This window comes from Camelus bactrianus, chromosome 2, assembly GCF_048773025.1.
Source record: "Camelus bactrianus isolate YW-2024 breed Bactrian camel chromosome 2, ASM4877302v1, whole genome shotgun sequence".
Taxonomy (NCBI): Eukaryota; Metazoa; Chordata; class Mammalia; order Artiodactyla; family Camelidae; genus Camelus; species Camelus bactrianus.
In genome coordinates this window covers 118,517,255-118,533,562 of record NC_133540.1, presented here as the reverse complement: position 1 = coordinate 118,533,562, position 16,308 = coordinate 118,517,255, and the positions used below count along the sequence as shown (strand labels likewise).

General features: G+C 36.1%; 1 protein-coding gene across 2 annotated transcripts in view; it reads left to right on the top strand.

The window, feature by feature from the left end:
- Nucleotides 1–16,308, top strand: part of ZCCHC4 (zinc finger CCHC-type containing 4) — a 42,073-nt gene that overhangs the window by 2,692 nt on the left and 23,073 nt on the right. Inside the window, exons 4-5 of one of the 2 annotated variants that reach the window (XM_010963040.3) lie at nucleotides 13,796–14,071; nucleotides 14,518–14,598. In XM_010963040.3, coding sequence (XP_010961342.3) covers nucleotides 13,796–14,071; nucleotides 14,518–14,598 — 357 coding nt within the window. The remainder of the gene's footprint in view (nucleotides 1–13,795; nucleotides 14,072–14,517; nucleotides 14,599–16,308) is intronic. The other variant, XM_010963041.3, reaches the window with a different exon arrangement.

Genomic DNA, 16,308 nt, shown 5'->3' with positions numbered 1-16,308 from the left:
TATCCATGTTGTAGCATGTGTCAGAAATTTATCCCTTTAATGGCTGAGTAATATTCCATTGTATACATGTACCATATTTTGTTCATCTGTCAATGGACACTCAGGTGTTTCTACTTTTTGGGTATAGTGACTAATACTCAAAACATCAGTATAAATATCTGTTTGAGTCCCTCTTTTTATTCCTTTTGCATACATGCCTAGGAGTGGAATTACAGGATCATATGATAATACTATATTTAGTTTTTTGTGGAACTGCTAACCTGTTTCCTACAGTGGCTGCACCATTTTACATTCCCCCCAGCAATGCATGAGGGTTCCAATTTCTCCATGTCCTTACCAACATGTGCTATTTTCTGTATTTTTTATTATAGCCATCCTAGCAGTTGTGAAGTGGTATGTCATTGCGGTTTTGATTTTTATTTCCCTCATTACTAATGATGCTGACCATTTTTTCATATGCTTTTTGGCCATTTGTATGTCTTCTTGGGGGAGTGTCTGTTCAAGTCCTTTGTCCATTTTTAATAAGGTTGTTCATCTTTTTGTTGTTGAGTTGCAGGAGTTCTTTATATGTTCTAGATGTTACACCCTTATTACATGATTTGAAAATGTTTTCTCCCATTCTGTAGGCTGTCTTTTCACTTTCTCAGTGATGTCCTTTGATAACATAAGAGTTTTTAACTTTGATGAAGTCCAACATCAATTCTTTTGATATTACTGCTTGTGCTTTTGGTATCATAGCCAAGAATTCATTGCCCAATCCAATCTCATGAAGATTTACTGTAATTTTCCTTTTAGAAATATTAAAAGAACCACAAAAAACTTTTAAAAGCTGTATACATCTATTTTTAAAAATCTGCATTTAAAAATATTTTATTGGGTGAACTGGAATTGAGTCAGAGATTAATTTTTTGGCAAACCTGTGAAAAGAACTCATCCCCCTCCTGTGTTGTAGACGTCGTGTTCTGTTCACTGGGAGAAACTCACGAAGGGGCCTGTGGTCTAGGTTGCTGATGACATAGGTTTTCACTCTCATGACAGCTCCTTCTGGTTACCTGGGCTCCTATGTTTAAGAGGTTTCTGAGATCTTAGCCAGGGTAAGAGGAAAGAAGTACTGGGATCTGTTAAAAATGTCTTTCTGAGTTTAAGATTTTAAGGCCCTTTGATGGAGGAGGCTTTTAAGATAACTTGATTGCTCCTTAACTACTGAACTTAATCAGTGATGTCTGCTTAATTTATGGGAATTGAATCAACAATGAAAAATGTTGAAAAGGGAATTAATGTAGATTGAGCACCACTGAGCTAGGCACTATGCTAGCTGTTTTCCACAAGATATTATTTAATCCTGCCAAGGTGGTTTACTTAGAGGAGAAAACTGAGACTTGGACAAGTAACTTCATCAACTTCATACTGCTAGAATGACTGAGCAGTGATTCAGACTTATGCCTCTTTGATTCTGAAGTGGTGTTTTTAGGCATAAAAGCAGATAGTAATTAATATATGATGTATAGTAATTTAATTTAAGGAAATACAAGGCTTTAGACATAAAGAATTTTGTAGAAATATATTATTATGAGACTATATAGCTTAATGAGATAAAATAGAATATTGAAGAAGCAGAAAGTAGGAAATAGAAAAATATCACCCATGGTTTCTGTCTTTGAACCCAGGACCTTGGTCATTTTGTAGTACCTCCTCCTGACCTTTTTTTAATATGCAAAGGTTTGTTTTACAAGGTTATGGTCATCATGTGTACATGGTTTTGTCCTTTGCCTTACCACTTTTGTCTAATAAGCATGTAGTTCATTTTATTACATAAGGATATTGGTGATTCAGTTGAACTCCATAAGAAAATTTAGACGTTCTTCTTTCCTTACATAATAAAATGTTAATCTGGAGCTAAACCACAGTTCAAATTTTTGTCCTGCCAGAGTATGGTTCTTGATACTAAAAAATTCCTGAAATTCATATTTCATGTTAATTAGAATATAAAAGCACTGGCTAAAATATGAAGCATTAAATTTTTTTTAAGTTAAAGTTATTTCTTGGAGGCTGTAATTTTATCTGTTATTTAGTGCTGGTTTTTGAGAGCATGTTCTGATAAAGTAATTTTCATCATCTTAAATCATCTGTGACCTATAACTTCAAGTTTTGTTGCCCAAGCCTCCGTTCCTCCCTTCCTGCATCCATCCATCCATTCATCCAATTGTTTATTCATTCTTTTTTAAGGGCTCAAAAAGAACTTAAAAGGCTAGTAATGGAGTTGAGCTATATTTAAAGATGATACAGTAAAGATTTCTAGTCAAAATGGCGGAGTGGTAGGACCACGAGCTTGCCTCTCCTCGCAGCTGCAACAAAACCACAACTGAATGCTAAACAATCATTGAAAAAAGACTGGAACCTAGCAACAAAGATCCGCAACTGGAAACATAAAGAGGAAACCACAGCAGGTTGGTAGGAGGGGTGTGCTTGCAATATAATTGGGCCCCATACCCCTCAGGTCGGTGACCCATAAACTGAAGATTTGTTAAGTCGCAGAGGCCCTCCCACAGGAGTGAGAGCTCTAAGCCCCACGTCAGGCTCCCCAGCCCGGGTTCGGCATTGGGTAGAGAAGGAGACCCCAGTACCTCTGGTTTTGAAGGCCAGGGGGCTTGGCTCTGGGAGCCTCATAGAACTGGGGGAAATGGAGACTCCATTCTCTTGGGAAGTGCACACGGAAAGTCACATGCAACAGGTCCAAGGGCAGAGGCAGTGATTTCATAGGAACCTGGGCCAGATCTGCCTGCTGGATTTGGAGGGTCTTCTGGGGATGTGGGGGATGGCTACAGCTCACTCAGGGGACATAAAAGCTGGTGGCAGACATTCTGGGAGTGTTCATCTACATGAGCTTTCCTGGAGGCTGACATCTTGACTGGATCATTAGCATCAAGACCTAGCCCTACCCAACAGCCTGTATAGAAGCCTCAGGCCAAACAACATACAGGGTGGGAACACAGCTCCACCCATCATCATCAGACTTCCTAAGCCACAAAGGCTTCTAGACACAGCCCTACCCACCAGAGGTCCAGGACCAAGCTTCACCCAGCAGCGGGCAGGCACTGGCTCCTCCTGCCAGGAAACCTGCATAAGCCTCTAGTCCAGCCTCATGCACCAGGGGCATATACTAGAACTAAGAAAACAATAATCCCAAAGCCTGTGGAAGGAATCCACAGACACATAGAAAGATAGACGATATGAGTTGGCAAAGGAATATCTCCCAGGGTAAGGCACAAGATAAAATCCCAGAATAAGAAATAAGTGATGAGACAGGAAATTTATGTGAGAAAGAGTTTAAAGTAATGATGGCCAAGATGTTCAGAGAATGCAAGAGAAGTATAGATGCACAGAGCGAAGTTTTTAGCAAAGAGTTGGAAAATATAAAGAATATCCAAACAGAGTTGAATAAAATCACTGAAATGAGCCATACACTAGAAGGAACCAAGAACAGACTAAATGAGGCGGAAGAACGGATCAGTGAGCTAGAAGACAGATTAATGGAAATCACTACTGCAGAACAGAAAAAGGAAAAAAAGAATGAAAAGAAATAGGATAGTTTAAGAGAACTCTGGGACAACATGAAGCACACTAATATTCACATTATAGGGTTCTCAGAAAGAAGAGAGAAAGGGCCTGAAAATTTTTGGAGAGATAATCACTGAATAGTCCCCCAACTTGGGAAAGGAAACAGCCACCCAAGTCCAGGAAGCACAGAGAGTACCTCACAGAATCAACCCAAAGAGGAACAACACATCAACGCACATAGTCATCAAATTGATAATTAAGGATGAGGAAAAAATATTAAAATTAGCAAGAGAAAAGCAACAAATAACATACAAGGGAACTCCCATAAAGTTATCAGCTAATTTTGCAACAGAAACTCTACAGGCCAGAAGAGAGTGGCATGATATATTTAAGTGATGAAAAGGGGAAACTTACAACCAAGAATACTGTATCTAGCAAGGCTCTCATTCAGACTTGATGGAGAAATCAAAACCTTCACAGATGAACAAAAGCTAAAAGATTTCAGCACCACCATACCAGCTTTACAACAAACGTTAAAGGACCTTCTCTAGTTGTCAAACCATAAGAAAGGAGAACAAAAAGAAGAAAGAAAAAAAAAAGAGAGACCTACAAAAGATTGCTTTGGCTGTTCTGGATCATTTGTGGTTCCTTATAAATTTTGGAATTGTTTGCTCTAGTTCTGTGAGGAATGTCATGAGTATTTTGATGGGGGTTGCAGTGTGTCTGTGGATTGCTTTGGGTAGTGTGGACATGTTGATAGTGTTGATTCTTCCAATCCAAGAGCACAAGAAATCTTTCCATTTCTTTGTGTCGTTTCAGTTTTTGGAGTATAGGTAACCTCCTTGGTTAAGTTTATTTCTAGGTATTTTGTTGTTTTTGATGTAATGGAAATATTTCTGCCAGTTATAAAATTCTGGTTTTTGAAGTGAAAAAAAAAAAGTGAATGAAGGGCCACAAATGGCAAAATATCCTTTTTTATGGGTGAGTTGTATTCCATCACATATATTTATATATGCTGCATCTTCATAAACTATTCACTATTGATGTGCACTTAGGATGCTTCCATATCTTGGCAATTATAAATAATGTTGCTGTTAGTAACGGGGTATATGTATCTTTTTGAATTAATTCTAATTTTGTGGTTGGCTCTATTCCTTTGATAATTATGTAAGTTTTAAAAGATAAAGTTCTAAATGTTCTTAGAAACAGTGAACAGTAGATATATGTAAGTTAAAAATGCATGTGTAGTAAAAAAAAATGACCTATAAAACCATGAAAGACATGGAAGAAACTTAAAAGACATATTACTAAATGAAAGAAGCCAGTCTGAAAAGGCTACATACTGTACGATTCCAACCAAATGACATTCTAGAAAAGGCACAGCTACAGAAACAATAAAAAGATCATGGTTTCCATGGGTTTGAGGAGAGGGAGGGAGGGAGGAATGAATAGATGGAGCACAAGGGATTTTTAGGGCAATGAAGTTATTCTGTATGATACTATAGTGGTGGCTACATGTCATTGTGCATTTGTCAAAACCCATAGAATGTACAATATCAAGAGTGAACTCTAATGTAAACTATGGACTTTGGTTGATAATAATGTGTCCATGCTGGTTCATCAATTGTACCAAATATGCCACGCTGATGAAGGATGTTGAGGGTAGGGGAGTATATATGTGTGGGTGGGGAGGGCTGTGTGTGAACTCTGTATTTTCTGCTCATTTCTGCTGTGAACCTGAAACTGCTCTAAAAGAATAAAGTTTATTAAAAAAAAAGATGATACAGTAAAAAGAAGAATGTGTTAAGTGTCGACAGTATTCATAGACAGCATTGAATACTCTGGAAAGTCAGAAGCTTTACAGCTCACTTGTATCTTAGCTGATCAATACAGTTTAAGGAGATGGAATTTGAACAGGTTTTAGAGGACGGGTTAAAGTGTAAGCTTTTTGAAATGTAGTATCATTGATTTCACTGCATCATTTGATAATTCAAGCTGTTATGGTTTCTTAAATGCTTTGAAATCAATCATTCCTCAGAATTAAAAATTTTGGCTTTTCAAACCAAGGGATTACTAAATTACCTATTCTGTGTTATTAATTACTTATTCCCTTAGTGTGCTCTAGCTTGAGACTAGCAGTTTATTCTTGCATGTAAACAGACCTAAGGGTGACATACTATTACTTGAGATTATAATTATTTTCTAATTTAACTTTGCACAACTCATAAGTTATCTTATTAAATAATTATATTTGAAAGGGTTAAAATGCATTTAAACATTATCCCTAGTCTAAAAAGCAAACGTTTTATCTGTTGCTGTGACACAGCAATAGCGTTTCATTGGCCAGTTTAGTTTTGAAATTGTTAGTGAGGAAGACTGGTAGCTGTTGAAGTAAATTGACCTTTGTTGCTTGATTTTTGTTGTGGACCTGGCAGTGCTGCACGGATTTGTAGGTTCTACAGAACAGGATTTGATATTCATTTTTCTAATCTCACTCTTTGAGCCATGCTATGTATTTCACATGCGTTCAGTTGACAGATTTACATTTTGTGCCTGAGACTTGACTTTCTACATAGTTTTTAGCTGCCTGTTATGCCCTGAAATGTGTTATTCTACTATGTGGTATATTGGCACCTTTATCATGACCCATGAAGTCTTAGGGAAGATATATTTTAATGCTAAAATCAGCATTAATTTATGTGCATCCAGATAGTTTTGTTTAGTTGATGTTTCATTTGGTTATGTTTTTTTCAGGGCTTATTTAAACTCAAATATTCAAGGTCTGCTATTAGGGAAATGCCATAAACATTTGTCTACTCCCGGAAAGGCAAATGGAACAGCAAATGGAGATCAATAAAAATGACATTTCAGAATGCTAGCCTGCAATTTGTGAGTCATGCTGAGCCATGCAGCAGAATGAATTTCTTCTCCTCACACCCCGGGTTATGTGTTGTAAGTACAAATAAGGAGGGTGCGCTGAATAATCCTTAGCTCTGGAGAGTCTCAGGTTCTTCCTACCAAACTTAAAAAAAAAAACTTGTGTCTGAATGTTAAATTTAAAGCCATATGGTTGAATGATTATGATGTGATTTTGAATAGAGAGAAGTATGCACAAGATCTCAGTTGATCTTTGTCAAGAGGAGGTTAATAAACTAGCAATAAAAGCTTTCTGAAGGACAGTTTCGACAAGGCACAAAAAAATACATCAGTGGAGTTTCATTTTACGTTGTTCTTCTTTTCCTTCTTTTAAAATAAACTTAGTGCCTTAAGATAGTCCTATATAGTGAGGGAATTGTCACACTAGCTCCTCATTGCTTTGAACTTTCATCTCTTCCTGGTGATTCTGCAGCTTCTCCTGCATTCAGTTGGCATTGCTTGGTATGTGACAGGCAGTCCTTTTGTATGCGTTTAAGCAACAGGACCTGATACAGCATCATCTATTTGGGGAGCTTCCTTTCTCCTTTTTCCTATAAAGCCCTTGATTGTTTTCATCATTTATTCAACGATGAAAATTTACTTCTCTAACGTGAAACGTATGCTTCACCTTCATTGCTCTGTTCTGGTTCCTGACTGCATGTGTAGTAACTTTGTGTTTTGGGACTGGATCATAGGGTAATGGCAGTGACACTCCACTTGTGGTCTGGCTGATGGCAGTTACAAATCACATCTCAATACTGTAGATGCTAAAATGTGAAAATGTATGCATCTTAGAAGTGATGAAATGGGGTGATTGGATTTTGCTTTGTGATCCAGTCTGACAGGCTTTCTTTTAATGGGTGGATATAGCCTGTTTTCATAGTGGATATGACAGATATGCTTGGTCTTAGTTTTGTTGTATTGTTTTATGCTTTCTGTTTTTATTGCCTCTTTTTATTCTCTTTCACGTTCTGGTCTGTGTTTGCTTTTCTTTTTTTAATGTGTGTTTCTTCTATATTTTTGTTCTAATCGTTGCTTTTGTAACTTTTTATACCATATTTAATCCTTTTTTTTTTTTTAAAGATTGTCTTCATCTAAAAATGAGAATTGATGACTTAGTATATTTCTTTTTCCTTTCTCTTTTTTTCTACGATTACTATCCAATTTTAGTTGATTATTTCTTTTTAGGGTTAACTTTTATGTCTTTCAATAGTGCTTGTAGCTCTTTTGATTGTTCAGTTTTAAATGATATCTTTTGTCCCCTGGCTCTAAAACATGAGAAAATCAGTATACTTCCACTACCTCCCACTTTCTATTCCCCTTCTCCTACCACTTTTATTTAGATTTATATTATTTACATTTTGTACTCTACCTATAATACCCATATTTGTTTCTGTTTTTATTCTGTGGTTAAATGGATTTAGTGCTGACTGACAGCCCCTTTGCTGTACTTTCTTCTCTTATCTCCTATTTGCCTGAAATTCATCCTCTAGCAGTTTTAATTTTTTTTAAAAGCTTTTACTAATCAAAAATTTTTAAATAAAGATATCTATATGGCTATCATAAGATTCCATTTATATAAAAAATGTATAGCTCATAATGACGTCTTTCCTACACTGCTTTTTGTTTTCCTCCTAGTTAATAGCAGTTTTGGAATTTTTTGCTGTTAAAGTGCTGTTTGCTTAGTTATTTATGCACTTATCACTGATTCAACTGCAGACTCTGCCAGGATTATTTGAATCCTTTTAGAACATTCAGATGTAGCATCATCCATCAGTTTCGTCTTCTTGGAGAAATCTGTCCCAGAGCTTTCAGAAGTGCTCCCATTTGGGATGGTTGTCCTTTCTGCTTGGCATCCAGTTGTTCAACAGGTTCTTCATGAAGGATCAAGGTTAGATAACCATATACCCTGAGTTCTTCCAAGTCTATATGTTTGTTTAACTCCTTTGTTCTTTTTTTCTTGAAAGTTTTTTATTAGCTAACACATGGTAAAAGAACGTACGGTACTTTTAAGTCCATTAAGATACTTTTAAATATACTTAATAGTTCAATGTGTTGATTCAAACTTTAGGTTCTTAAAACATTTTTTAACAAGTATACTAGTCAAATGTTTCTACTATTAAGTCCAATTAATTTAGTTTTTAAAATCAAATCAAATCATCACAAAGAGACAAACATTCATAGTACTCATTGCTTTGAAATCATAGTTACATGGAGGAGTGAAAATTAAGTTGGGAAACTAGAATCCATTTAATAAACTCTTTGATCAGATTCTCTGGAACAAAACCCCTCCTTTACCTACATTAGTCTTTTTTTTTTTCTGGTGGAAATACTCTTTTTTTTTTTTTTTTTTTTTTGACGAGTTTTGACATGAAGGTATCTTGTGAAACCATCACCACAATTAAGAATATCATTACTGCCAGAAGTTTCCTCTTCTGCCATCGTCCTGTATTCCTCCGTCCCCAAACACCGCAGGCAACCACTGATCTGCTTTCTGTCACTATAGATTAATTTGCATTTTCTGGAATTTTGTATTAAGGAATTATACAATATATACTATTTTTTGAGGGGAGGTGTGTCTGGCTTCTTTTACTTGGCATAACTATTTTTGATATTCATCCGTGTTGGTGTGTGTATCATTAATTCATTCCTTCTTATTCCTGAATAATATTCTGTTGCAATGATATATTTTCACTTGTTTTTAGACACTTAGGTTGCCTCTAGTTATTGCCTATCAAATAAACCATCTATGAACATTTGTGTATAAGTTTTTTTGCAGACTCATGTTTTTATTTCTCTTGGGTAATTACCTAGGAGTAGAATGGCTGGATCATATGATAAATACATGCTTAACAGTACAAAACTACCAAGCTGTTTTCCAAAGTAGCTACATCATTTTACATTCCCACTAGCAATTTATGAGGGTTCCAGTTTGTCTCCATTCTCCACAATACAATTATCTGTCTTTTTAGTTAATAACCATCGTGGTGGGTGTGATGTGGTAACACGTTGTTTTGATTTGCATTTCCTTGATGGCTAAAGATGTTGAGCATCTTTCCATGTGCTTATTGGCTATTTGTATATCTTCTTTGGAGAAATGTCTATTCATTTTCTTTGCTATTTTTTAAATTGGGCTAATTTTTTTTATTGTTGAGTTACGAGTTCTTATGTATTGTAGCTGCAGTTCCTTTACCAGATATACTATTGGCAAACATTTTGCATTCTTGAGTTGTCTTTACATTTTCTTGATGGTATCCTTTGCAACACAAAAGTTTTTAATTTTGATTAAGTCCAATTTTTTTTTCTTTTATTGCTTTTGATGAGTGTATTTTGAGGAAAAAAGTTTAAAATTTGAATGTCCAATTTATTGTTGTTTTAAATACTTTGTGCTTTTTAAGTCCTATTTAAGAAATTCTTGCCGAATTCAATCATTATTTTCTCCTGTGTTTTCTTCTAGAAGTTTCATAGTTTTAGCTCTTAGATTTAGGTTATGATCCATTTTGGCTTAGTTTTTCAATGTGTTATGACATAAGGGTCAGGCTTTTGAACTTCTTCAGCAGTATTTGTTGAAAGTTTTATCCTTTCCACATTGAATTGACTTGGCCCCTGATTTAGTTTCCTTTTGTTGCGGTCATAGATTACCACAAACTTGGTAATCAAGTTGGTGGCTTTAAACAACACAGATTTATTCTCTTACAGTTCTGGAGGTCCCTAGTTCACAATCAGTCTCACTAGACTAAAGTTGAGCTGTTGGCAGGAGAGGGTGTTTCTTCCGAAAAATCAAGGGAGAATCTGTCTTCTTGCCTTTTCCAGCTTCCAGAGGCTGCCTGTATTTCCTGACTTGTGGCTCCTTTCGTCATCTTCAAAGTACGTCACTTCAGTTTCAGTTTGTCATCTCATTGTCTTCTCCCTAACTTTATACTGCCGCCTTCTTGAAAGAACCCTTGTGATTACATTGGGCCCATTCAGTTAATACAGGATAATCTTCCCATCTCAAGATCATTGACTTAATCACATCTGCAAAGTCCCTTTGGCCAAATTCTTAGGTTCTAGGGATTAGGATATGGGCATCTTTGTGGGGGCATTGTTCAGCCTGCTGCAGCACCTTTGTCAAAAGGCTGTTGACCATTTATGTGGGTCTTTTTCTGGATTCTCTGCTCTGTTTTACTGACCCATATGTATATTTTTATACAATGATCACATTGTCTTGATTACTGTGAATTTATAGTAAGTTGTCTTGAAATCAGGTAGTGTTGAAAGTCTAATTTTGCTTTTCTTTTTCAAAGCTGTTTTGGCTGTTCTATATCCTTATCTTTTTCATATGAATTTTAGAATCATTTTTTTCAGTATCTACAAGAAGCCCTGCTGGGATTTTAATTGAAATTTTGCTGAATTTATAGGTAAAATTCAAGAGAATTGACATCTTAATAATACTGAGATTTCTAGTCCATGGCCAGGGTATATCTCTCCAGTTGCTAAATCATCTTTAATTTTTCTCTGTGACATTTTGTAATTTTCAGTGTAGTGGGGTTATGTATCTCTTGTCAGATTTATCCCTAAATATTTTATATTTTTAATGCTGTTTTAAATTGTTATGTTTCAGATTTCAGTTATTGCTGGTTTATAATATTGCAATTGATTTTTGTATATTAATCTTTTATCCTTATTAAGCTTACTTACTAGTCTTAGCAGCTTTTTTGAAGATTTCCTTAGGACTTTCTACATACATGATCATGTTGCCTGTGAATAAAGAGGTTTTAATGTTTCCTTTCTAATCTATGCCTTTTATTTCTTGCCTTATCAAAGTGGCTAGGATTCCCAGTCAGTGTTGAGTAGAAATGTTAAGAATAGGTAGCCTTGCTTTATCTCGGTCTCAGGAGGAATGCATTCAGTCTCTCATTAATATGGTGTCAGCTGTAGATTTTTCTTACATGCCGTTTATCAGGTTGTGGAAGTCCCTTTCTGTTTCTAGTTTTTTGAGAATCTTTATCACAAATGGATGTTTGATTTCTGTCAAGTGCCTTTTTTTCTGCATCTAATGAGAAGATAATTTTTTTAGACTGTTATATAATGAATAGCACTGACTGAATCCAAACATTAAAGCAACTTTGCATTCCTGGGGTCAACTACACTTGATCATGATGTATTACTGCCTTTATGTATGTGTTTTTGATTGACTAAAATTTTATTAATTTTGAGTTTGTGTTCATTAAGTATAGTGGTCTTTAGTTTTCTTACAACTTTTTTTTTGGTTTTGGCATTGGAGTAACATTGGCCTAATGAAATGAATTGGAAATTATACCCTCCTTTCTGTTTTCTGGAAGACTTCATATGGAATTGATATTGCTCCACTGTTTTCTTGTTACCAGTGAGAAATGTGATATCATTCTTTCGTGCTACAACAGAAGAATAATTGTGACAGAAAGAACAGATGGCTGTTCAAAAACTGATCCTTTATAGTCCCTTGCTTTTGAAGGTTTATCCTTTAGCCTTTTGGCAGAACCAGAGCAGCGTTTGGGGTGGGGCTAGTTCCTCCCCACTCCTGAGGCTGTCCCTCCAGAGCTCTCCACCTGATGCTTGTGGACGCGGAGGTGTCTCACTCTGCCCGGCGGTGTTCATCTGCTCCCCCTCGGCGGGTAGTCTTCTCATGCACATGCCAGTCAGTCCTCAGCACAGGCTGGAGGGGAACCTCGGCAAAGTTCCGAGGCTCCCTCAGTGTCATGCTCGCCATCTGCCCTCCGCATGCTCTGTGCATAAGGTCTCCCTGCTCTCCCCTGTGACTCTGGCCTCCCTGGCCACCACCAATTCTAACTCTGCATGGTCAACTCAGTGTGCTCCATTGGGGTCTCCGTCCTGTGCTGCCATCTGTCCACAGGAGGAAGCGGGCAGCTGTTCCCACTCATGCCTCTGCTCCCTTCTCTTCTCATTCGTGGTTTGAGCTGCCACTTGTCCACACATGCCACATGAAACTGATTTCATATATTATCTGTTTTTTGAGGGCCAGGATGGTAAATGTGGTCTCTGTTGCTCTCTCATGGCTAGATGTGGACATCTTCAACAATGAACAGTTACTAATGGGCGGTAATAGTAGTAAATTCAGTTTATCTATTGCTGAGGAGGGTACTGGTTTTTTCCACTTGCATTTCATGGCTCTGCTGACATTCTTACTGTGAATTACTATTAAGATTTCTTCTAATAGCGCTCTCCTTTTTCTTTCCAGTCATAGATGAAGCTGTCAAAAAAAAAACAGTTATCATAGAAATAGAAGCATTTAAATTACTGGCACAGTAAGCTTATTTCTTGCTGTAACCCATTCAGAACATCTATTTGTCACTGCCTTCGGTGCTCTGAAGTGAAACTGTGCTTAGATACAAAAAGTTTTAAAACCCACTTTGATTCTATGTCAAGTTTCCAGTTTTTATAGTGCAGTTCAGAGTTCAGTTCTATGGAAACCATATGACTCTTCTCAAACTCTTAAGACTCCTTTAGTGCACTGTTTGACATGCTTAGATGGAGACATTTCTGACCCTTCATGAGCCCCAGTAATCTTACTTATTTTCCTTTTGTTTTCTTACTCTGGTTTCTTAGCTGGTATTGCATGTACAAAATCAGTTTTTAAAACATATTAACTGTGATCATATTCTCTTTTTAATCATCAATAATAAAATGAAAAGAAAAAAAAGTAGTGATGTTGAAATCAGATATAAGGGTGACTTGTAAGGGATCAAATAGGGTATCTGGTATTGTATTTTTTTTAGGCTTTAATTATTATTTTGCTGTTTTGGGGGTGAGCGTCTCAGAACTGCTTCCATCAGTACTGCTAAGAATAGAGGAACTTTGTAAGAACATTTTTGCTTTTAGGAGGTAATTTTTCTTGCTGAGTATGCCATAAGAAATTGAAGAATGATCTTAATTTCTCATTTTAAAATGACTGTCTTACCGAGCCAGACTGTTTAACACTTCCAAGTTAGAACACATGGATTTGTCAATAAATTTAAAGGTGATAGTAGTCTCCATTACTACTAAGTTGTTTGAGTAATATATTATATTCACATTTTAAATGGATATTGATCTTCATCCAGTGACTAAATTGCAGCATCTCAATTCTCATGAAATCGCTGATTCTTTTCCACTTTGTAGGTATACAGCCAGACATAAATTCAAGCCAACATTCCACAGATTTTTTTGGTACCTTTGCTTCTTTACGCGGTAGTCTTTGGAAAGTAATAATACTTTTTGCATATTAAAACTGTCAAAGATCAATTGTCTTTAAAGCAACAAACTTAAAATATATTCCTTTGTATTTTGTTGTGTCTTGCAGGTACTTGAAGTTTATTGAGTTGCCCTTGTCTCAGAGGAAGTTTTGTCAAAGATGTCAGCAGTTGGTACTGCCAGACGACGGGGAGAAGCACCGTGAGCATCAGATAGTGGGTGACGTCTCCATCACCCAGTTAAAAAGGCCCAGTCAGCTCCTCTGTCCCTTGGAAAACAAGAAGACAAATGCCCAGTATTTGTTTGCTGATAGGAGCTGTCTGTTCTTAGTGGACCTGCTCTCTACCCTTGGGTTCAGAAGAGTACTGTGTGTTGGAACACCAAGGTATGTTATGTGGTATTTTAAACACTTCTATCACCCCTATTGAAAGTGTAAGAAAAATTTTTAAGTAGTTATTTACTATGTGCAGGGTACAACATGAAGCTTCAGGTGTGCAAAGGAAGCATAAAGCATGGTCCCTCTGTGAAAGTTTGTAATCTTTATTCCGTCTGAGAGAAATCCTTACAGATTTCTGATATGTGATAGGAGATGCTTTCTGATTTGATTCTTAAGTTGTTTATTATAACTTTAGAATTCTTTGTTTCAGAAAAGTTCTACTCTTTAAAAAATATCTGCAAAATTGAAATGACGCTTATATCTGTCAAATTTTCTTCAGTGTTTCATTGAAACACTAGAAAGATCAGGAGAACATGGGTGGGTTTTTATTTGTTTGCTTGTTGTCTGTGGCATGTGTAATTTCTTATTAAATTTGCTTTCACTAATTGCTTTAGGTTGCATGAGCTGATCAGGTTGAAAACATCAGGTGACGAGAAGTCTAACATTAAAAGCCTTTTATTGGATATTGATTTTCGGTAGGTTTACAAAGTATATTTATTCTCCTTCATTGTCTCCTGTTTCTTTTTAATGGCTTCCTCCTGTTAATCCTGTTACAATCCTTTACCCAACATTGAGAAGCAGTAATGTGTTACAAGCATCATGTTAATCAGAGAAACTCAACATGGACTCTTCCATATTTCAGACAGGGAGGCGGTAGGTTGCTCTTTTTGCTAGTGTGCTTCCTAAATTTTCTCTGTGAATGGGTCCAGCTGTCTTTGGCTTATAATTTAGAGATACATTTTTATTGAATGAAATTTCTTCTCATATACTTGTTTTTCAAAGGTAATTCTGAATTACCTCTAGGATTTTGTTTTGTCATGATGTTTTAAATGTGATGACATTTATTTTAATATTTTTACCAGATGATGTGCTTTCTGTCTTTCACTGGACATAGCCTGAAGTGAAGAGAGTGCTAACTGTGGAACAGACAGGTCCCCAGGCAGAGGATAAGCAAACAGATATGCTTTGTGGGAGAGGGTCAGAATTAAATGACACCTGATATGTTGGACAAACAGAAGAGACAGCAGACCATACCTTGACTCCCCTGTGGTGATAATTGAGAAGATACGGGTTTCTGATTTACAACACAGAATGGCAAACGTGTCCATCCATAGACTCTCTGATTCTGTAAACTTGAAGTACTCTTCCTAGTTTCTGTAATTGTTTGAATTCCAGGAGTTCATGGTGAGTGTGTAAGACACCGTGTTCTTAGTATATTTCACTTGTTCTTGAGTGTATTGAAGGAATCATGCTTTGAGTTTCTTTTTATTTAACCTGATAGAGTCTATTTGGCTAATATTCCAATATTTACTGGAGAGAATCTATGAAATGATATATACTTTTTCTTCCTAATAACAAGGCAGACAGATTTTTAAAGTGTAAAAGTTCACAATAAAAAGTATAGCTTTCGTCTTTATTTTTCTTTAGATTTCCAAGTAAACTTTAGGTTATCTAAGATAAGCAGGTACATTTCTCAGAAATAAGCCACACTTTCTGTAACTTTCATCTCATATTAACAGAACTAGCACACTTTACAAATACCTGCTTGATGTGAGCGATCCTCAGCGAAATCGAATCCCCTAGGTGATAATACAGACTTCTTCAAGAAAACTCAGTTTCTTTTTTTAAATTGAGGTATGATTCACTTAAAATTTACCATTTTAAAGTGAGTATTTCAGCAGTTTCTGGTATATTCACTAAGTTTTGCGTCCACCCCCCATAATTCCAGAACGTTTTTAATAACACTGAAAAGAAACTCCTTACTTCCCCTAATAACCCCGCTAATCTGCTTTCTGTCTCCATAGATTTGTCTGTTCTGGTTGTTTTATACAAATGGAATCATACAATGTGTGACCTCTGTCTGGCCTCTTTCACTTAACATAATGTTTTCAAGGTTCATCCATGTCTTAGCAGATAAGTGTACTTTTAAAAAATAGCTGTATAATTTTCCATTGTATGAATATGGTAGTTTCTTTTTTTAACTACCACGTGTCTTTCCTAAAATATTATTGTTAAATTATCACAAATGTATTATTTTAAAGGTAGAAGTTTAACTTTTAGGTTCTTTTAATACCATTATTAACAATAACTATTAACAATAACTGAAATTTAGTGAATGTTTGTTATGTGTCAAACTCTGTTCTAACTTACCTGGTCCTCATAATAGTCCTGTTAGGTAGATGCTA